This window comes from Pagrus pagrus (assembly GCF_965226575.1).
Source record: "Pagrus pagrus genome assembly, chromosome: 16".
In the NCBI taxonomy this organism is placed as follows: domain Eukaryota; kingdom Metazoa; phylum Chordata; class Actinopteri; order Spariformes; family Sparidae; genus Pagrus; species Pagrus pagrus.
Window position 1 is genome coordinate 15,553,551 of NC_140200.1, and position 23,501 is coordinate 15,577,051.

At 41.3% G+C, this 23,501-nt stretch overlaps 1 protein-coding gene across 4 annotated transcripts; it reads right to left on the bottom strand.

Annotated features, from left to right (window-relative positions):
• Nucleotides 1–1,113: 1,113 nt before the first annotated feature.
• Nucleotides 1,114–20,003, bottom strand: syt14b (synaptotagmin XIVb). 4 transcript variants are annotated; one of them, XM_084378477.1, is made up of 9 exons: nt 19,982–20,003; nt 15,709–15,756; nt 9,618–9,764; nt 7,136–7,267; nt 6,136–6,395; nt 5,435–5,872; nt 3,984–4,164; nt 3,517–3,573; nt 1,114–2,541 (listed from the first exon to the last, which is right to left on the bottom strand). In XM_084378477.1, exons 1-9 carry the CDS (start codon nt 19,992–19,994, stop codon nt 2,225–2,227), a joined length of 1,593 nt encoding a protein of 530 aa, XP_084234603.1. In that variant the 5' UTR covers nt 19,995–20,003; the 3' UTR covers nt 1,114–2,224. The 4 variants fall into 4 exon arrangements, with proteins under 4 accessions (XP_084234603.1, XP_084234602.1, XP_084234601.1 ...); XM_084378476.1 differs by having other exon boundaries at nt 6,136–6,398; XM_084378475.1 differs by lacking the exon at nt 19,982–20,003 and adding an exon at nt 7,499–8,458 and having other exon boundaries at nt 9,618–9,685; nt 15,709–15,752.
• Nucleotides 20,004–23,501: the final 3,498 nt, after the last annotated feature.

Here is a 23,501-nt window from a genome sequence, read left to right on the forward strand (position 1 = left end):
GAGGCTAGAAAACTTTGGCTTATGCGCCAGGCGAGAAATTCTCCTTGAACCCTTTGTGTTCACTATGTAGTTCTATTTGAAATCAACGGCCCAATGCCAGCGTCCACGCTCAGACTTTTAGGCACATTCCCGGTAAGTCCGCAAGGGTTCAGGGCTCCCTTGCAGACATTTTGAGCCTTTCATTGCCGAGTTCTGAAAGGCTTGTTCAAAATCGACCTTGTTTGCAGTCTGAGGTGTCCTGTCAACAGTTTCTTTATAATGGTGCTCAGGGGAATTTTTTTTGCTGCAATACCACAAATGGCCCCCGGGGCAAAAATTGTAGGCAGAGCTGAGCAGCAGCACTGTGTCCAGTTCTTATTATACATCCATGTCGTAAACAAGAAATATTCTTGAGCGTAACCCTCAAAACACGACGCATTTTTAATCCACGCAACAAACGAGACGTATGTGTCCACTGCTGACCTTTAAACATGTTGGTAGGCTCACGGGATGTTCACAGCTGTTACAGTCTTCATGCTAAGTTAACCGGCTGTCTGTAGCTTCATGTTTATCACGCAGACATGAGAGTGGTATCTGTTTTTACTTAACTCTGCGAAAAAGCAGTGTACTGTAATTCCACTGCTCCTTTACTACTATAAATACTGCGCAAGCACAAACTGTGCCTGGACCAAATTGAAGCCAAACTTGTGATCCATCGGCTGTCATTCCCCTCTCTGCAACCAGAAGCCAATTGTTTATCTGCTAGGAATGCTACACATCTGGTTTTCATTCATCTCATAAGAAATTAGACTTTGTAGAGATTTGTCCCTGCGGAGGAGCTAAAGGGACGACGTGTTGTTCAAGCATCCCAAACCCAGAGGAGAGGCTCAGCTCTGACATCAGCTTGGACAAGGGGAGAGAAACATGCGTCCCACACCCTTTAGCTTCAGCCAGGAGAGAGAGGGGAGAGGGTTTTACACTTTTCCCTGAAACATGGGTGTGGCTGTCTTCAGTCGTCTTTTAGGGGATTTTCCGTCTAATAGATTTTCCCTTCTGATGAGGATTAAAAGATTGGCTTGGTTCCAGATGAGGACGAAGCAGGTACAACCCGATTCATCACAATTCTGGACAGTGTTGTCATTTATTTCTAGCCTTTATTTAATAATACATCATTCGTTCACTTGTAATGAGAAAAATATGATTCGCCATCTTCCTGTAATTTCATTTTTTTCTTGCCACTCCAACTCACTTCACGGCCGACACGCGAGGCTGTCGTCGGCAGCCTCACAGCAACAGCCAGGTTTATTGGACTGCGCAGGCTTTTTGCATATTCCTCCTCAGCGGGAAGCACCGTGTTTCTACATGAATGAACATGGCTGAGTTGTCAGAAGGCTGAATGGTGAAAGAGGCTCAATCTGTGTTACACAGGAAAGGAAACTGCTCTTTGATACCGGTGGCATGCAGAGCTGTGTCCAATTCTGTAAGAGACTCGGCGAGCGCAAGACAGAATTTCATTCCTCTCGTTTAAAGTGGCGTCAGATGCATAGTGTACCGAGTTATGCAAGACCACAAAAAAGAAAAAAAAATCTGGCTTTGTGTAACACATACCCCAGAGAGACATCCATTAAACCGGTAAACCATTTGACTGATAATCCAAAAACATGAAAGAGGAAACCAATGAATGGATCTTGCATAATGCCATGTGCATGTAAACAAACTGTACAAAGCATAGCTTGTAAGCGTAGTTGCAGCATGTTTTAGGCCCTTTGTAACAGTCTTTTTCATCGCCTTCTCCTTTGTCAATGATAGAGAAATGTCTGGTATGCTGGTGGCAGCTGAAGTCCGACACAGGGAGGAGTCTGTCAGTCCCGGACCGAGCTCTTTGGTCCAAGATTCAGAGACAGAGAATGTTTGGAAGGGTCTCAACATTGTCCTGTAAACAGTTAAGTGTGAACATGCAGATCTCAGCGCTGGAAAACCTTCTGTTCTCGGTTAGTTCGGTGATTATAATGTCATTAGTTTTCAGTCTGCCGTCGCCTCTTTGTGTCAGTTAAAAAAGGCTGGAGCTTTCACCTCCACCTCCTCCAATTAAGTCTGTCTGCCTCAGAGAAAAGTGGCAGATTAAAGGGTAATCATGCAGTCTCTGGCAGTGAAGACTGGGGACCCCTGCCTGTCCTCACACCTGTATGCAGCACACACACACATCACACTCTGATTGCGAGTTCAGTCCTCGTAGATCTTCCTCCTATGTGTCGGTGAGTGTGTGCCAGTGGCAGACCTGCTGACCCTCCGCCTCCTTCATCTCAGCCCAGTGGGCCTGCTGCTCCTCGCTGGAGCTGTTGAGGCCCAGGGAGACCCAGCCCAGCCTCTCCCTGGGCCTCATGCTGCTCCGGCGGCAGAACACCGTCAGCACCAGCGACACCTCGGACAGCTGGAAGAGCGCCACCTGGAATACGAACGTCTCCTTGTAGGTGGGGTTGGGCTGGCCGCGGCACACGGCCGTCTTGCACTTGGACATCTCTTTCCCCTTGGAGTCCAGCATTGTCAGCTTCACGTAGGTGTCTGAAAGGAGGTGTGAGGAGAGCGGTGAGAGAGTGCCATCAAGTGGTGGGTTACCAGTACTGCAGCAAACATTACAGACTGAGCAGCAGAGGTTTGAAACAGATGTACATTTCTCTTCTCGTGCTCTGAATAAATAACGATTTAAACTTTGAGACAGTGTAAGTAAACCAGAGCTGTGGGTCTCAGTGAAGACCAGGATTAAAGGATAAATTCACTCAAAAATCAAACTTCAGTCATTATCAAAATCAATTGAAGCTCGTCTTTCCAGAATTAGTGTCCTTGCTATTGTCCTTGGATAATCCACAGACATCAGGACATGTGGACAGTTCTGGATGAAACTTCTTTCTACCACAAAAAAAAAAAATCCAATCTTGCCGAGTTACATCACAAGGACGCCACCACTCTCGCATCTGTTGGTTAAATACGAAGCTAGAGGGCACGGTGACTGTTAGCCTAGCATAGCATACAGACTGGCTAGCCTGGCTCTGTCTGAAGGTTAAAATAAAATCAGTCTATTAGCTTCTCTAAAGCTCACATATGAACTTATATTTTCTTAAATTCCCTGTATTTGTTAAATCCCCCCAAAAAAAGTCAACGTTAGAGGTGGTGCTAAGAATATTTTGAAGAAGACTTCTTCCTGTCTTGACACTAAGCTAAGATAAGCTAAGCTAAGCTAAGAACTGACATGAGAGTCAATCTTCTGAACCACAAATAAGCATAATACTGACAATTTTGACGATTCCTTTAGAGTTAGATGTAAATTTTCAGAGCTGAAAGCACAAACAGGTCCAATAAAACCAAAACATTTTGTGTTGCTATCCCACAAGAGGTAAGTGAGAAAATACCTTGTTTTATTGTTTATTTACACACTGATAGAGCGTGATCCAATGAACTAAACCTAGACCTTCAAATATAGCGCACATATAACTAAAACATTTCAAACAGTAAGAAAATCTTAACTCACTGCTGACTTACCTCTCATGATATAAAGCTGCCCCCCTACAAAATGTTTTATACAACAGAAGAGACCGTCTGTGGCACACAGCACGGCACACAAGGTTGGAAAGAAGAAAGAGAGGAAGCAGTCAGTATTAACAGTTTAAAGATTGCGATACACACCAGAAGGTCAGCTTTCATGGGAATGCTGATAAAAAGCAATTGCTTCGGCATTATGGCTTTAATCACTCTGGTTATTAAAAAGCTGCTGCTGTTGCCAGGAAACATTTAAATCTAATGGTGCGAGGTTTGTTTTTGTTGCACGCTGCTGGGAGTCTTGCCCATCTGCTTTGCCAAAACACTTGCCAAAGTTATCAGCACACTTTGGGGAAGGAATGTTACAAGAGAGAAGGAAAGTTTACATCGACACAACTTACCACCTCACTCCACGCCGGCACAGAGCCCAAGAATTAAAACAATGTAACATGGAGGCGTTTTGTACGTACTGACGGGTTTATCCGACGCTGTGGTTTTGAAGTGGCTTCCCTGGATGACCTCAGCTGATAACTGTCCCGTGGCAGAGTTGTAAATGAGACCCAGGAGGATCTCAGGCAAGGAGGTGTCTTCGGTGGAGCGACAGGACAGAGCTCCTGCACTGCGAGACACGCTCACCAGAGAGCCGCAACCCTGGAAGATTCAACACAGAGAGGCTTCGGCATCAGAGGGGTCGCTTCAGTACGACAGAAATATCACAACTACTTCTGTTGAGATGAGTAAAAGTAAAGATGTATTACTTTGGTAAAAGTGAAAATCACTCATCTGAATATTACTCGAGTAACTTAAGTATCAAAATATATTTTCTAGCAATAAATGAACTTAATTATTTAAAGTGAAAGTAAATTATACATATATTTGGCTCTGATGCAGCATGTAATCTGTAAAGTAACTTGTAACTAAAGCTATAAAATAAATGTGGTGGTAAAGTAAATGTACTTAGTTACTTCCATCAGTGGAAAACTCAACAAACAAGTTCTTTGTGTAATTGAGACAAGTGATAAACACTTCACGTTATCATCATTCATCTGTGTTTTCAACATGAAAAGTAACTAAGTACATTTACTCAAAATGTTTAGTATGCTTAACTTGTGTTTTTCCATTTTATGCAACTTTATACTTCCACTTCACTACATCTCAGAGGTAAATATTGTACTTTTTACTCCACTACATTGTCTGACAGCTTTAGCTACTAGTTACTTTTCAGATTACCTTCCTGTCCAGTGAGAGCCACATCACTCCAGATGTGCTGATGTTGAATGTTTGTGATAAGCTGACAACATTGTAAAAAGTACCCAAAAGTTGACAGTTGGAAGTATAAAGTATCAGAAAATGGAAATGATCAAGTAAAGTACAAGTACCTCAAAATTGTACCTAAGTACAGTACTTGAATAAATGTACTCAAGTAGCCTTTTCTAGGCCGCTGCTGAGGACTCATGCTCTGCTAGGTGAGCAACCAGGGCACCCTGCAATGCAGTACCTTTAATGTAATTAAATATTAAGTAGTGAAAGTTGAATATTTTCAGGACTGTGTCAAAGTGCTGTCATACTCTATTTACTCTTTCATCTACTGGTGGAAATCTTTGACATTTGGTCTCAACGTTTCCTTCTCAAATGTGAGGATTTTTTGCATTTCCTTGTCTTACATTCTGGTAAATTGAATGTTATTGGGATTTGAACTGTTGGTTGAATAAAACAAGACATCTGAAGACGTACTCAGGCTCTGGAAAATTACGATGGTTATCTTCCACTGCTTTATAGCTTCATAAACCAAAACAATGTAAAAATGAATTGAGAAATCAAGTAAGTTGAATGAAACAGCTCTACAGTCGATATGTTCACAGCCCTCTGCCTCAGAGAAAACTATGCACAGTGCAGATATAAATTCACAAAGTGTTCTCACTGTAAGTTCAGAGCCCGGCTCCAGGGTGACAGGTAGAGCGATCTTGCCCTGCAGGTTGAGCTTAGTCAGGTAGAACACCTTCTCCCCCAGGACCTTCTCTTTTTTCATCCGTCTGATGCTGTACAGGCGGAAGCGAACAGCGTAGTCCCCCAGGGCCTCCTGTTCCACTCTGGAAAACTTGAATGTTTCTGTGAAGACGGGACACGGGCCTTTCTGCACACCCGTCTTGGCCCGTTGCTTCTTGGTGGGCAGCAGGACCAGGTGGACCTGCCACGCGATGTTGCCCGTCTGTTTAAGAGCAGGAATGTCTGTAGCCGCCGTGACCGTGACGGCCAAATACTGTTCACTGGAGTCGTACTCAAAGGCGACGTCAAGCGTGCCGTATTTGGCGAGTGGCTCTGGCTCGTAGGCTGTAGGGAGCTGAGGACCAGAGCCGTCCTGAAGGGAAGTGGAGAAAATGTTGTGTGTTTTATAGCTGCACATTTTCACGAAACACTGATTTTTTTCACCATTTACAGTGATCATGTCGTCCAATAACAGCCGTCTAATGAACTGGTAATAATTGTGACTATTTACACGTCGGTTAGGGTGAACTACAGGCCAGATTTAAGCTCAATATAAACTTTATTTACAGTATAAAACGAATAGTGATGCGCTGCCTCAGGACACAGAAGGTGAACCTAGAGTAACTCTGATCTGACCTCTTGTCCCAGCACAGCGGTGCTGTCACTGGGTATGTCCTCCTCACAGCCTTTGTTGAGGTAGCTCTCAGTCTCCTGGTCCACGCTGGCCTCACTGGAGCAGCGGGGGCTGTCGCAGCGCTGCGGGGACGACCCCCTCCTGACCCCGCGCTCCGAGCGGCAACGTGAGGACACGCGCCCCGCAGATCTCTCGTCCTGGTACGGAGGAGGCTGGGACTCGCTGAGGGAGGACTCTTTCTTTATTCTCTGGATGCTGTTGGCTGCTGTCAGGACAGTGATACAGAGAGGGATGCAGGAGGAGTAATGTGATATGAAAGGTGTGTTACTGGAGACTTACTGTGCTCTGCACTCATTATGTATTCAACATACAGTCGACCACAGAGTCACGTTGACCTCTTAAACTGTTCCGCACCCACAGGTGAGACCATCCTTTGAGAAAATAAACAACCTTGAAGAAGATTCATCGATTATCATATATTATTTTATATTGTTATATAACGTGTTATATTATGTATTATGTGCTCTCTAAAGATAGAATATGTAACTCTTCTGACTACGACTACACTTTGCTAGATATTTTTTGTTCGGATATTTTCATTATTCCAAATGTTTCCAACAATGTTCAAACCCAGAAAATAGGACTTTTGTTCAGTGTAACGATTCATTTGGTTGCCAAGAAAACATCACATGACACATCATGACTCAACATAATGTAAATAAAACTTTAAACATTACCTCGTCCATGAACATTTCTGCCTGAGCAGCATCAGATTTTCAGCAGCAATGGTGTTTGTTTAACAACAACTCCTATTGTTTTAATTGGGAAACCAGAATTTACATAGTGTGCATTTAATTATTTTTTATCTAATTCATTGTAAATCTTCTTCTGTGTTTTGTATCCTTTATCTTTTGTCTTCTACAACACATGCTTTGCTGAAATCTCGCCCGTTTCCTCCTGGTTGAATAAAATGATGTATAACACACAGCTGTTTGCTCTCACCTCTCTCACTGGAGGCTTCGCTGCTGTAGCCTCCCTGCTCAGTGGACTGTTTGTTGCTCCACACGGAGGTGGTGTTCTGCTGGGCCACAGCCTCGGGGCCTTTTTCCTCCTCGCTGTCTGATACAACTCCCTCTGGACACAACACATTCAAACAACACGGTGATCTAACCAAACATAATATGTGCAGTGCTTGAAGTAATGCAGGAGACGAGACGAGACAAAGGTGCAGATGCTTAAAACTGGCACTCTGGAAAGATTCAAGTTTCAGGTTATGATTTCAAATATTTGAAGAGTTTGAAAGCAAGAGAAGAAAAAAGAAGACGAGACCCCAAGCCGTGAAACAGAAGCAGCACACCATCTAACCTTGGTTCCCTTTCTTCTTTTTCTTCTTGCTTTTCTTCACTTTCTCCTTCTTTTTCTCCCCGTCTGACTCTTCTTTAGATTTCTTCGAACCCCTCTTCGCTCCTTTCCCCTTCTTCTTGTCTGACTTTTTCTTCTTCACTGTTGAGGGGGATCTCGAAGGCTCAGCCTCTTCTTCGTCATCTCCCTCTCTCTCGGGGCTGTCGTCCACTGCTTCCTCTTCTGCTCCCTCTTCTTTTTGCTTGTTCTGCTTTGACGAGCTGCTTTCAGTCTCAGGTGACTGGGGAGGTTCTTCAGCTCTTTGGTCTCCACTGTCACTCGCCTTTCTGTCTTGTCCACAGTTTTCTGCTTCCTCCTCTTGCTCTCCATCTTGACATTCCTCTTTATCTTTCCGTGACTTGGCTTCTTTCTCCAGCTGCCTCTCTCTCCTTTCTTTTCTCCTCTGTTCTCTCTTCTCCCACAGCTCCTTCTCCTCTTTCTTCCTCTTCTCTTCCTCTGCTAACTCCGCTTCTGTCTTCTTCACCCGCCAGCATCCGTCCCTCCACTCCCACTCCAGCTGGCTCTGAGCGTTCTCTGCCTCTGTTGAATCACTGGCCTGGTTGCTCTTTGAGGCTGCGTTTCCTGCATCTGAGTCTCTCGACATTTGCCACATGCTTTTACTGCTGGCCTTGCCTTCCTGTGCTGTGGAGGTCTGACCCGGCTCCTGGCTGCCGCTGTTCTCCCCGTCTTCCTCATTCTGCACCTTTTGGACGATAGTGGTGACCTGCTCGGTCAGCTGGTCGCTGACGGCGTAAGTGACGTCGCTGACGGCGTTAGCCAGGTCGTCCACGCGACTGGTGACCGAGTCCAAGATGGAGGAAATGTTGACAGATGGGAGGTTGGTTTGGAAGCTCTTGAAGAAGGCCATCTCTCAGCCGGGGATCCCGTCACCACGCTGACCGCTAGATTAGCTCATCAGAGGCTCTGACACGGACATGTGGTTGTTAGCAGGGTGTGGTGACAGCATCTCAGTGTGTGGTGAGACAAACACATGCATGCACACGCAACAATATGGTGAGTGTTAACATTTTAAAGGGGCACTGTGTAGTTTTGGAGAAGAAGTTTAATATTTACAATATGAATGAGAATAAAACAAACTCATAAATATATTTTATTCATAACTAAATAAACCCACTGAGCAACATATCTAAAAGACGGCTATTCAACATCTTCGACATCATCCATGCAGCAAAAGCTACAGGGAGGATTTTAACCCCTGGTCTCGATCTCAGTAGTCTGAATAAGGCATGTACTTCACCATCAAGCTTTTAATCAGCTTTGTTACACACCATCAGATTACACACCATGTTTTGGTCATCCAATCTTGCAATATTAGCCTACTTGATGAAGGTTGGATGACCAAAACAAGGCATGTAATAAAGCTGATAAATAGCTGGGAACAAGCTGTTCAGAGGAACAATGAGGTCCCCAGAAAACAGATTGAAGCTAGAAAGGTGGCAGGGTCCACCACATATAAACAAAGTAAAACAGTATGAAATTGTGTCGTCGTTTAAAGTCAGTTTGTTTATTCAGTCATGAACAGTTTCTTTATTTCATTTGTTTAGGCATATAAATCAGTCACTGAAGATCTTTCTCTTCGGATTTAAATTCCTTCCCCGAACCTACACAGTGCTCCTTTAAACACCTGGACATGACTGCTTATTCTCTATGAAAGGAGGGGAGTAAGCTCTTGTGGTGCTCTCATGAAGGCTTGTGTGCTAAAACACACCAGGATGTGCTATAAAACGAGTCCATTATGAGATACCTGTATTTTTTTTATCCCATTTCACAAACTGTTGTCATTTTAGCAGAACACAGATTAAAACATGGATCATGAAGACTTTAATATCTTTAGATGTGGATTGTTGTTACTTTATAGAGATGTGCTTTAACGTGATGTTTGTATATATCAAGTAAACTTTATCTATTTAAGCTGCAAGCTGTCCTGTTCTTGGATTTGTGTTCATATAGGACACGTGTCTAAGGAGGAAAAACAACATCTTTAAACAAAAGCAGAATTAAGCCAATAATCACCCTGATCTGAGTGTTCTGTGTGTGGTCAATCTATACATGTGTCGAGTACCTGGCTGGTTGTTCTTATAGCCACTGAGCTGTGTCAGATCGTCAGGACTCTCCACTGACAGCTTGTTGCTGAGGTAAAGAAAAAACAGAGCCATCAACGCCATGAAGGCTGCAATGGAAGACAGGACACCCAGAAGCTCAGGAGAGACTGAGGAGAAGAAGAACAGACATAAAGAGAAAACTAAAATTAGACATAGACAAACATAAGGTATACGGTTATGCAGGTATGTAACTTTTAGTTTGAAGAACAAATGTCCCGATGGCTATAAATAAAAAGAAACACAGATGGCTGCAAGCTAAAAAAAAAAAAAAATGCTTTGTTGAGGCTGTAAACAACCCCACTTTGATACCAAAAATAATCCTATTTGATGACGGGCATCTGATTCTGGAATCAAACTCCTCAAATGTTGCCTTGTCAGGGGAGCATCAGCTTTTGTACTTTTTAACACTCAGTGGTTTTTCCACTTCAAAGGCAAACCAGATACAATCTACAGCCGTGTATGTAGGCCAACCATACTTGATGTAACCACGCAGCCCTGTGCTATTTTTATGAGAGCCTCAAAGGGACTGAATCTTACTGAAACGTAGACTCAGTAAACCAGCCAAACCGCGCTGGGCCTGCACTTAATAGGCTACAACACATACACACTGCAGCGTAATAACTGAAGAAAAAGGGGAAGTCGGCGGACAATGAAGCATGAACGGCATTTCTAAAGACCAAATGCCTCGGTGGAAAGGGCAGCTTGAAAAATGAAGCGCACTGCAGGCGAGGCTTTGTGATACCAGATGTCTGAATTTCAAGTTTAAGCACTTGAGGCACATTATACCGTTTTTTGATCCCATAATTATACGGATTTATTTAACACTGAATCCCTAAGGATTTTATTAGAGACACCCCGATCTTACAGGCTTTCAAATGACGTTCTCTAAAACCCTACCTGGGACAGCAATTGTCCAATCGTAGCTTAACAACTGTAGGCAGGCTTGTCAAGCTTTGGATTTCTACACATGTTGAGTATGAAGGAGAGCTGCTTGTGATATTTGTCTTTTCAGCGATATTTATTGCGCTGCGAATGAATAAAGAAATTTTCACTGGAATTCTTGAATTGGTGTATTTTCCCTGATTCAGCAGCATGATCATGAGGCAGAAAAAAGGACCACAACACAAGGCACCAAGGCAGGCAGGCTGAAAAAAAAAGTGAGCTTTATTAAAATAAAGCTGAGATCCACAAAAACTAAAGGCAACAAAACAGGAATACAAGAGAGCAGGTACGATAGGAAGAAGAACATAGAACCGGGGAACAGAAAAGAAACAGACGAACTGAAGAAGAGTGAAGGAAAAACATAATATACACAGGGGCTGATTAGCTATCCAAACACAGGTGTACACAGAAAACAGGCAGGAAAAGTGGAAAGCAAGACATGACACATGAGCATATAACCTAGCAAATGGTACGACCTCATGCCTTGCACTTGTTTTGCTGGGAATGCATTTCTAGCTACATGTGTAGGTGTGATCAGCCTCTTACTCAACATAAGCTTCCTGCTATATGACTATTGCAATGCTGAAACGAATATGAAGCTATATAGCAATACTCTGTATTTAAAGAGTTTGCAGTGTGGTGTCTTTCAAACCAAAAACCCACTGAATAGTAATCTATCATGTCTTCCAAGGCCAAGCGTTGGCATATCATCTACTGTCTACATTCTGGTTACAGGTTAGGTTAGGAAAAGGTCCATCCAGGCCTGGATGTTATTAGAGTTTTAAGTTTACACTACAGCAACCTCAGCCGACTTTAGTCCTCATTCTGAACACCTAAGATTAAAAGCTAAACATACTTTTTAAAGGTACAGTATGTAGTTTTGGGGAAGAAATTTTAATCAGAAGAAAAAGATCTTCACTGACTGATTGTTTTATGTCTAAACAAACCAAATAAACAAACTATCTTAGTTTTCATGACTGAATAAACAAACTGAGCTTCATACCATTTTACTTCTGGCGGACCCTGCCACCTTTCTAGCTTCAAAAACTGTTCTGGGGACCTTATTTTCCTCTGAGAACAGCTTGTTTATTCAGTTATGGTAAATATAAATATTTCTAAGTTTGTGTTATTACCTCAATAATATTTTAAATATTAAAACTACATAGTGCCCCTTTAATTAATAAAGCAAAAATATGACTGTTATTTTTGCGACATTAGCCTTCATTTGGAGTCGTGTTTCTGGCCAACCAGTGAGGGTTATTCTAATATTCATTCTGCTTTCAGGTCTCTTTGAGCCTTCACCATCTCCTGCTGTTCACGAGCTAGTTCCTAACTTTGTCTGCTTCATGGTGCTGCTGAGCAGGTAGTGCACAGAGGATTTATCACGTTTTTTTTTGGTTTTTTTCTGCTAAAACATCTGCTTACTGTGTCTGGAAACGACACAGACAATAAAGTTGAAACTGAAGCACAGCTCTAAAACCAAAACAATGAGCTGAAATATGCTAAATGCTTCTTCAAAAATAAAAGTGCAGCCTTTAGGTGCTGCTTTAGTTTCTTTCCAGAATGTGTGTGAAAATGAATTGTCATCTACTTTGACGTTGTTGTAATAATACCAAACATTACCAAGTCGTAGCTGTGAGTTTTTGTTCTTTTTGTATGTCTTATGTGATAAAAAAGAAATTGATGATTGTGGGGTTTTAACTGTTAATCAGGCAGAACAGGTCACCATTTTCTGTTAAGACTAATAGACGATCAAAATATTTGTTAGTCGCAGCTCCATAAAAAAAAACAGACAAACATAAATAAAATGGTGGCTCATTTCAGGCAGACACAGCCCAAATGTTGCGTCATGTGGTTTGTAGCAGGTGCTCATTTCAGAAACAACCATCATCACCAGTCACTGATTAAAGCGATCGACAGTGTGAAACCTGGTATCTCCCTGAGAGCACAAACCAGAGGGGAAGAGAGAAAAACAGGGGCAGAGTTTCTCAAACCTCCTGGCAACAGGCAGATACCACTGCAGCCTGACAACTAGTGCTGCTGGCTGCTGCAGGCTGCCAAGATGATGAATTCCCCAAGAATGGCGAGAGAAGTAGCAGAGAGATGTGAGAGCGATGTGGCAGACGAGGCTTACCTTCTCTAAAAGAGTATCCTCTTTAAAGCCAGCTGTTCCCAAAAAGCACTATCAGTACTTCTGCTGCTATGCATAGAAAATGATCTCAGAAGAGGGAAAAACAAAGTTGTCCTGCTCTGAAGTAATCCGACATGTAATAAATCCCTTACACTCCAGCACTTGCCAGGCTTACGTATCGACTCTCACTGCCGACAGTCGTGTTGATTGAGCCAGAATGACCTCTGCCTCCACGGTCACACAGCAGCCTGTCCAAATGAACAGCTTATGGCCCTGTGCCCCTGAGTGTGATGACACTTCATACATGGACCTGTTCTGTAAATGTCAACGACAGCTGAATAATTTAAACACCTGAGGTAACCTGAGCCATCCGTCAATGTACACTGGAAAGTGGAGCGGCAGCGGCTGCCCTCTGAAACAGCTCACACCTAGTGTTGTAAAAAGTACCCAAACTCATATTATATATACTTTGAGTAAAAGTATCTGATATTAAATGTACCTAACCTGTTAATAGCTAGCCTCTATTTTGTGTCTCTGCTCGATGATTAACAGAGTGTGTCCCTGCAACTACAAGCTCTATTTGAATAATCAAGGTATCGTAATAAAGGGAACACTTGAAATATTTGCTCAGATGTGTAAGTATAAGTATTCATGTCACTGGGTCTGAGTAAATTAAGTTGGCACAAAGCATAAATGAAAGATCTTTTTTTTAATTACAATTTTGGAATGAACATCCCTGAGGAAGGATGCAGCTGCAGCTCCAGATCTCTAGCAAACCACAGCAAAACATCTGAACATTGCCTCTGCCAACTTTTATGCTAATAAAGTGAGTCAGAACAAAATAAGAGAGGTTTTAGTACAGAGCACTTAGGCAGAATCTCCAAATGTGCCATCTTGACACATTTTGGAACATTTTGGCACTTTTCAGCACCATTTGTACCATTTAACATTTCTCAGGTACCAAACCTTTTATTTTACCCTAGGTGCTCAAAAAATAGCCCAATTGAGCTCCACTTGGGCTTAACAGGTATCGAAAGTAGGCTACCTTTCTTGCAATAAATGTACTTGAAGGAAAATTTCACCCAAGAATGAAAATTCAGTCATTATTTACTCACCACTATGCTGATTGAAAGTCAGGTTTTGTATTTCTGGAGCTTCACAGCAAAACAGTGCTGCAGCATTCTCCTAAACAACTGAAGTAGGTGGCTAATCCAAGTCTTAGAGAACCTGAACTGATTTGAAAGGATGTTATTTACACTCTTTTTAAGCCAAAATCTTCACTGAAGCTGCCGAGCTAAAAGCACAACCCGTCTGGAGTGGGCGCACGAGCTCAACCGCACGTCGAGATCATAAAATACATCTTTTCAGATCAATTTGGAATCTAGGAGCTTGTGGAGACTTGGATTACACCAGTCGAGCTATATGGGGCCTTTTGATTGTTTTGTTTTGGTTGTTTCTTTACATTTTTAAAACATGTCTCCATCTACTCCAGTTGTTAGGTTGTTTTGCTGTGAAGCTCCAGAAATGTTTTGTGGACTACGAAACTTCACCCGACTTTCAGTCAGCCTGGGGCTGAGTAGATAATGACTGAATTTTCATTTTTGGGTGAACTTTTCCTTTTGCGTATCACAAGCACAAGTAAAAGTAGATTCTACATTTATCTACATGAGTATACTAGGGGGCGGCTGATTCTCGGATCAATTTTTTCGGATTATTTTTTATGCGATTACCAATAAAATAAATTAATTTAAAAATTGTCTTTTTTTGCTCTGATGCAGCACGCAATCTGGAAAGTAACTATTAAGTAAAGTTATCAGGTAACTGCAGTGAGTATAAAGTACACTATATACCTCCACAATGTGTTGGAGTGGAAGTATAAAGTAGCAGAAAATGGGGACACTGAAGTACCTCAAAACTGTTCTCAAGTACAGTACTTGTGTATATGTACGGTACTTAGTCACATCCTGTCTCTACTCACACCCCATTATCAGTTATTTTTAAGATTATACCCATCATTCTCAGAAAACTCTGATATTTTTCTTAACAGCAGAGCAGAGTAAAGTTGATTTTTCTCTCTTTTTCTCTCTTTTTCTGCTCTTTTTCACTCCCCTCCTCCACCTTATCCCATCCTCTCTGAGTGACTGCTTGTTCAATTTGTGTGCCTGAGCAGAATAAACAAGAAAATATAACCAAATAAATCTGTTTATTTTTTCTGCGTGTGAACTGAGGCTGAACTCAGGACACCGCAGTGAGCCTCAGGATTCAATCTGTTTTTTTTTCCCAGGTAATGACTCCAGCATGCCGACTAACAAACATGAAAACGCAGTCACTGAAGCGTTCAGCGTGAAAACAGCCACTGAATAATAACCTCGAAGAGACATGAGCTCATTTGGATGAAATGTTTTCCAAATAAATCAAAATGAAACAAATGATGCTGTCATGTTTCTACACTGTTATGACAGGAGACTGAAACAAATTATGTCGAGTTTACCTTCGTTAATTTGTTCACACGATAACTTATTACAATGTAAAGCTTTTAGACTGGTGCATAACTAACCTGGCTGTAGTTTGTAGGGCATGCTTGTTTAAAAAGTGGGTAGGCAATCTGGAAATGTTGCTTACACATGGACCTCTGATACGAAACAAAACCTCCACGCTGAATAAATCATGAACACACAGCTGCCTTCTTTTGCTGAAGTGAGCCAAAACTTGATATGCCATGCATAATTCAAGCTCGGACATTATGCTCTGTGAAGTCTATACAGAGACACTTTTTACGCACCAAACTTCAGTGAGGAATCACAGGAATAAGGGAGGTTGGGATAAACGTTTAGATGTGGCAATGCTTTTGTGCTTTTAAAGTGATGCAGTGGAGTATAGCCAAGAATGAACGCCATTAAACTCAAGCTGAATACAAACAAACACACAAAAATGTCCTCTAATGCTCAGAGTGCAGGGACCTGCTCGGTCGGCCTTACCTCGTCTGGCACAGATGAGCTCATGAACACCACAGTTCCTCCCCCCACCTGGGAGAGAAAGACAGAAAAGTTGGGAGTCTGAGGTCGAAAATATGATTCCACGTACTGAAGAAAGAAACATATGTTCAGGCCTCAGGTTAGCAGGGCTGGCAGATGGATATGCCAAGAAATATTAAACTGATTAGCTGGAACCAACTGAGAGAACTCACAGTCATAAATTAACAAGTTAACACAAATGTGCCAAAAGGAGGAGACATTTAGAGGGGAAAAAGCGAGTTAAGAATATCTGGATACACAAACGGTTCAACATTTTAAGTCCTTGCTGCGATTTCGATGAGAAGATCGATGCCACTCTCATGTTTGTCCATACATTACATCTGAAAGGAGATGTAAACAGCTAGCCTGATGTCTGTGTATCGTGTTGCATGCTAACTAGCTAGCCCTTGGCCAACCAGATCCAAAGCTCCTCTGCTAACAATGTAAACACTAAAACTTCTTTGGTCCCTGAGCTCCCTGCCTGAACTGCTAGCTGCACAGCTAACTGAGCTAACAGCTACAGTTAGCAGCAGTTAGCGGTTAGTCTGGTGATATGCTGCCCCCCTTTTTGTCAGGTGGACAATTCTTACATATTGGAGAAATATGAGAGTGGCGTTAATATTCTCATTCAACTCTTGGCAAGAAAGTAAATAAGCATGGGGCAATGGGCTCGTACGTTCTGCACCTGGGTGAGAAGAAATAATTCCCCACATATTCACACCACTCGCTAATATAGGCGATTTTAATCAAGAACATGCCTGATAAAAAGTTGTGAATGGTGAAGAGGCGGAGATGAAAACTTAGGAGAAGCCATACTGAATGGGTGAAATCATCACAGCGAAAGGCTCAAGGGTTTTTTTCCTTCCTTTTACCGTTTCTCTTCACGTGCACGGACTCACTTGGCTGAACAGTCAGAGTGATTTATCTCACTGACGCTGTCCACCGCCAATTCGACATGCTCAGTCGTCCAAAATGCCGCCTACCGACCTAGGCCAAAGGTGCGGGACACACGGCAAAAACTAGGGCCGCAGACACACACCGACTGCCGTCAGCTTCTTGTCTCAGGGCCATACTTCCAAAAGTGTTGAGCTATTCCTTTAAAATATTGCGTACATTCAGGGGTAAGGTACTCAAAATAACTATGAATAAGTAAAAAGTACAGTGTAAGCCATTTGTAACCAACTCTAAAGCAGGTACCTTTAATATGATCTTTTCATATTTTAGAGAAGTATGTTTAAGATTTCACTATATATTACATATCAGTTACTTAAATCCTCCAGAGGCTTAATTTAATGAATACTGACACTCGTATCTCCCTCGCACACATTCAAACACCCACGGGCTTATATTCTCACATTATCTCTCGGCTTAACACCTCAGTATTTAATGATTCAGGTATCTGCAGAGTGGCAGAAGCAAACCCTCGGCTCAAGAACAGTTTAAATATGAGGAATTTGGGAAGCGTCTTTCTTGATCTCGAGAAACAATTTTGTCCTTCCCTAAACTCTAAATGTAAACAAATCATCTGTGGATTTTTTGCTTAACTTCCCTCACTTCAAGCATTGGACACTGAAAATGGTCCGAGGTGACGACTGGAAGCCAGAGCAAAGAGAAAAAAAGCTCTGAAGCAGACAGCAGACAGCAGACAGACCCTCTCTGGACCAATTCACTTAATGGTAGCAAAACTCTTTGTTGGCTACTCTTGCAGACACAAAACACTTACCAAAATGAAGCGATAACTAATACGCTGGACACTGCTTTTGTTCACATCACTTGTAGTCTTACAAGAGAGCTTTTTCAAGTAGGCTAATAGGAGAAGATGATATTTTGCATGTCTTCAAGCGTGAAAAGTATGGAAAAATAAGTTATGCTGCTCTTAGGACAGTAGATTACCCCAAATGGCAAACCTTTCAATTAGACAAAGGATTTCTGACCTATCAATTAAATCATTTTACAAGTCTGGAGATCAACTTATATTTAAAAAGATAGGAGAGGACCAAAAAATGACAAACGCATTGTTGCAGTTTCAAGCTTTCTGTTTTACTTTATAACCATGATCAATTCAAGTATTTTTGGAGTATTTCTCCTATTAAGTGTTTTGAAAATCAGGGAATCTTCTGGTTTCTAGAACAAGCTGTCTATCAGTGAGCCAGGACCCAAAATGTATACTTGAGTGAAGATATCATGTTTGCGTTGGTTAAAATATTACTTTAGTAGAAGTGAAAGTCACTTGAATATTACTGGAGTAAAAGTCTTAAAGTATCTGATATTGAATGTACTGAAGTATTTACAGTAATCTTCTGGCAATGCATGTACTTCAATATCAAAAGTAGAAGTAAAAGTAAATTATACATGTATTTACATTAATGTATGTATATTTTGTGTTGGGGAATCACCAGAGGCCCCATGATATGGTATTATCACAATACGTAAGTCACAATATAGTATTGTGATTTTGCAATATGCCGAATATTGCGTCATCACATACTGTGATATATTGCATTTTTTTCTTGCCTTTTCAACTGCAAATCATGTCCTGAAGGTAAAACTTTTTCAACATGTTTCCAGTCTATTCATCTCAATCATTTTTATTGCAGCAGTTAATGGGAATTCCAATTATATGTTAGCATCAAGCTAACGGACTAGCTTAGGTATTGTAAGATCAAATCAGGAGTCAAAGAATCAATTCAGAAATTGTGAAAAAAAGAAACGCAATACGTAAGTGAATCAATATTTTTGATTTGATCAAAATTGATCTGAATGATTTGATCTATTGATCTATTGTCACGCCCTTTCTGGTTTGCCCCAAATACCTAACTTAAACATTGGTCAGCTGGTCCTGTATATAAGCAGCTCACAGAACTAACAAACTACCCTTTCACGTAACTGCAGTTGTCAATATGAGCAGATTTATTGTGATTTTCATCTTTTTAGTACTTTTTTTCTGTGCCGAGTTGGCGGCCATGTTGGTGTTGGTGACGTGTGTTGAGCAAGACGATGTAGTTCACTGAGCGGTCGAACACAAAACTAGATTATATTTTACTTATATTTACTGCGACTGTCTTGACTTAAAAAAAAAAACCTTTTAAATTGATAATCATATGTGTGATTCATGGCAGAATTCAAGCGGATCACAAATGATCCGTCTCTCTCCATTCACTACTATATGAAGTTTTTATTAAATAGGGTCCAACATGACTTCGGCTCTCTAAACAATCTTGTAGACGATTCTTTTAAAGTTGTATGATGCTGACTGTGGATTTCTATGTGACAGACTCCAGTGCCTCCTGCTTCTCCTCCACTCTGCTAACAGTGGCTAACATTAGTTTAGATATGTAGCCTGCTAACATAAACACAGAAGTTCCACAGAGCCCCTTTAACGCATCCGATGGAGAGGATGTGAGATGTGTATTCATGTCTGCACTGCTGATGTCTTCATGAAACCCGTACCCCTCCTCTGTCTCTCTCTCTCAGGTGTCAACAAACCCCGCTGCACGCTTGACTGCACGTGACACAATAAGAACTGTGCCCGTTACAGGACAGCGGGCACGGCACGCGCCTGTGCTCCACACCGACTCCATCCTTGTGTCACTTTCACTAAAACCTCGGAGGGACCCGCCGTCGTGCAGACTTTTAATATCCACTGTTCGCGTGAACAGACAACACGTAACAGCACGTGCTTCCACTAAAATAACGGTTTTCGACACGAGCGGAGTCGTCCTAGAACTCAAGATGTTCTTTTCGATCGATAACGTTGCACCGTATTCATCCGCCGAGTGATGTAGATCTTAATCAGCGGCGAAACAAAGTAGTTGTCATGTGATGCTCACGAGAAACCCGCTGTGATTTTTTTTTTTTTTTTAGATTAAGCCAAAAATATATATATTTAAATAAATCATCATATTTAACAACCGTCTTCAAATCAAAGCACGCGGACTATCCGTGTCTCTGACCACTTTAGCATCACTTCACGCGGCTGAGAGGGCACGCGCGCATCCCATGAAGGGATCACAACATTCCTGCATCGGTGCGGGTGTCCGCACTTCAGCATCAGCCCCGCGCTGCTAGCTGTCCCAGCTCCGGAGCACTGCGGTACTCGCGGCGAGATTTTACCAGACAAACTGCGTGGAAAAAAAATAACACACGCGCCGACTGTAAAATATGATTCATTAACATGCTGTTCTCATCCTGTCCCGAGCAAAGTTTCACCGCAGTACACCTGAGACCGAGCACTTACCGTCTATCGCCATGATGCTCCGTCCCGGACTCTACCAACTCTGAGGGGGTGTGATGGAGGAGGGAGGTCATTCATGTGCTAGTGGACGGTGTGCGTGCGTGTGTGTGAGTGTGTGTGTAACACTGAGAGAGATTGTGTAAGCATTTGTTACTATCAGAACATTGGCTCTGTGTGAGATATTACATTTAAACACACTCAAAATGGAAACATAAGATACATAACATAACATGAGCTTGATCTCCAGGGAGGAAGTTCAGTTGCTGTAGCAGCAGAGAACAGAACTAAGCAGGACCAGAGATGATTCTTTTACACAAAACTACAAGAAAAACATTAATCATAACATTTCACATACAACTAAATAATCTCAGATAATCTCTATGTGTATGTGTACAATTTCAAATAAACTGCGCTCTGAATATCATAATACAGAAAAGAAACTTTATCCGGGTTAATTGTTCTCATCTTGCAAGCTTTGCAATGTAATGTTTCATATGTGACTAGCCATCTTGACATATTACAGATAAATTCAAATTACGTCCTTATTTTATAAGAAATATATATAGACAAATTATTGCAGCAGCAGAAGAACATACAGAAACTTTGTACGATAAAAAAAAATATATGCCTGGTTTATGCACCTCTCTGGTGACAAGAATCAGACAAACCAGGCTTAGACCCAAATGCACGACTGTCAAGACAGTTCAGGTTTTCCAAGGCTGGTTCGGTACACAGGACATCAATCAGCATGGCAACCAAAACACAAAGGGCTAGGCAGAGGCAAGGTAAGGTCCAATAAACAGGGTCAAAAACACTAGGGGGCAAATACACGAGGAAGCTCATATCAGGAGTGTTTTTACTTTTAATTCCTTTCATCGTTGGAGAGTGATGTTTCCTAACATCAGTAGGAATGTCTGGACTGAATTTAACAGATTTCTTGTCCCTGAAGTTAAAGAAGTTCATATTAAACTCTTACATAGATACTATCCCTGTAATGAATTCCTTAACAAGTTTAGACCCGATGTGTGCCCTTTATGTTCCTTCTGCAAAGAAGAGGTTGAGTCTTTTTCTCATTTATTTTATGGATGCCCCCATTCTACTAACTTTTGCACTCAAATGTCTTTATTAATTGGAAGTCTCATAGGGTCCTGGTCACTATTACTATTATTTTTGAGTGTTGAATCTAATAATAAGGAAATTAATGATGTGATAAAATTGCTGTGTCTGTTGGGTAAATATCATATTCATAAAGCCAGATTTCTTCAATTTATTCCAAATGAAACTTTTTATGTTGAACTTAAGACTTTTTATGATTCTGTCTGTAAAGTACCTAAAAACATAAATGCTTTTAAGACATCCAGCCTGTTGAAAAATATTGTGGACTGCACTGCCAGGAAAACTATTACTGCCGCTGCTATTTTTTTTTTTTTTCTTTCTTATCTAGTGTTTATATAATTTGTTACATTACATGTGTTTTTTGTTTTTCTTTTATGGATTTTTTAATTTTGTCTTAATACTCCCTGTACATCCCTGTTGTTCCATGTTGTTTCTATTTTGTCTTTAATATGCTAATAAAGTTTGATTTAAAAAAAAAAAATACATGAGGAAGAATGCTGTAGCACTTGCTACAAAGGAATGAACTGGCAGAGAGAAAAGGGAGCACACAGACAGGTCAGAACAGATCAGGAGGGGCAGACAATCACAACAGCAGGAAACACACAAGGGCAGGAAGGGGATCTGAAAAGAGAGGAGAGTTAGACACCAAAAGAAAACAGGAAACAGAACTGAAAAGGTAAAGGAAAACAAAAACATGACCTAAGTTCAGATGAGACATGACATCTGGAAGTCAGGTCGGTACCAGTCTCACAGTAAACAGTGTTGGCTTTACAAACCAAACAAATGTTTACCTTGCCTTAACCTCTACATGACTGACTAAAAGTTCTGATACATATAGTGTACCAGAGCTGTACCAGGAAATCAGTAATACATAGCTTTAGCGGTTTCAGCTCTTCTGGGTAGGCTTTTCACAAGATTTTGGAGCCTGGCTGTACGGATTTGTTCACTAATAGATACTTTATAATAGCATATGTTTGCAGTGTTGCTTTCCTGTGATAACCTCATCTAAAAAGTAAACTTTTCGTGAGCTCAGCCCTAATGTCAGATTTGTGACAACATATTTTCCAAGTAACATAAGGTGGGTTATAAAGGGACAATAATCCCCAAGATTATCAGAAAAATTCAGTTTCAAAATCACAAAATTTGAGATACATGGGCTGCAATCGAAATTGCTTACACCATCTTGCTTACACATCCATCACAGTCCATAGTGTGAAACTTGAAGTAAAAAGGAAAGGTATGTGATGTGGAACACAGCCAATGAGCTGTCACCTGTCTGTGCTCTCTCAGCTGCTCAGTCCATGTGACATATCTTTCACTGTGCAAAGGCTTGTGCTAGAAAAGCCGGAAAAGCATGCTGGCTCACATAGCTACTGCTTAATGGATGAACCGGATGCATCTTGGTATTTTTAGCATATAGCACTTGTCAGACATTTGACCCTAGTTTGCGGCAGTTAATATTATTTTGGGAAAAAATTGTACAGTAGTCAGTGGGGAGAGACAAATAATGTTTTGATCCTGTTGGAACTACACATATGATGTTTTTTTTGTCAATTTAAAAGAATTCTTTCAAGTCAAGGAAGTCACACTTTGTCGTCAATAAAACAAAATACCATCTAGTTTTATATTCAATCGCTCAGTGAACTACATCGTCTCACTCAACACACATCACGAACATGAGAAGGTACTAAAAAAACAGTACAGTCTCTTCTGTGCTGAGTTGGCGGCCATGTTGGTGTTGGTGACGTGTGTTGAGTGAGACTATGTAGTTTGCTGAGCGGTTTAACACAAAACTTGATGATTTTTTACTGTATTTACGAAACTGTAACAAACTGTGACTGTCTTGACCTGAAAAATGATCTTTTAAATTGACAAACATCATACATATGTGTAGTTCAGGGCACAATTCAAACGGGATCGAAACATTTTTAGTCGCTCTCCATTTACTACCATACAAAGTTTTTCCAAAATAAGGTCCACGGAAGGGGCATGACTTAGGCTCTCTATACAGTATCTACATACATGTAAATATATGTATAATTTACTTTCACTACATTTAATATAAGCTACTTTTTACTCAGATTAGAATCAGAATTACTTTCCAGACATTTGTGCATCACAGCAGCCAAAGAACAGTTCAATATAACAATAAACAATAATAATGGTAAAAAATAAACAATATAATAAAAAGGTAAGAAATAGAAATAGATTTGTATATACATGGAGTGTCCACATACTTCTGGCCACATACTTTCAATCTCTCTTTTATTCAACCAACCAGGTTAAAGTGATGTTCACACCTGCCTGCGTCACGGCTGGAGGACACTCCACCTTGATTTCTTTTATTACATTTCCGGAAAGTTTTCTTGCCTGCTGCTGCCTCACCTCTTATCCGGGGATTAAAAAA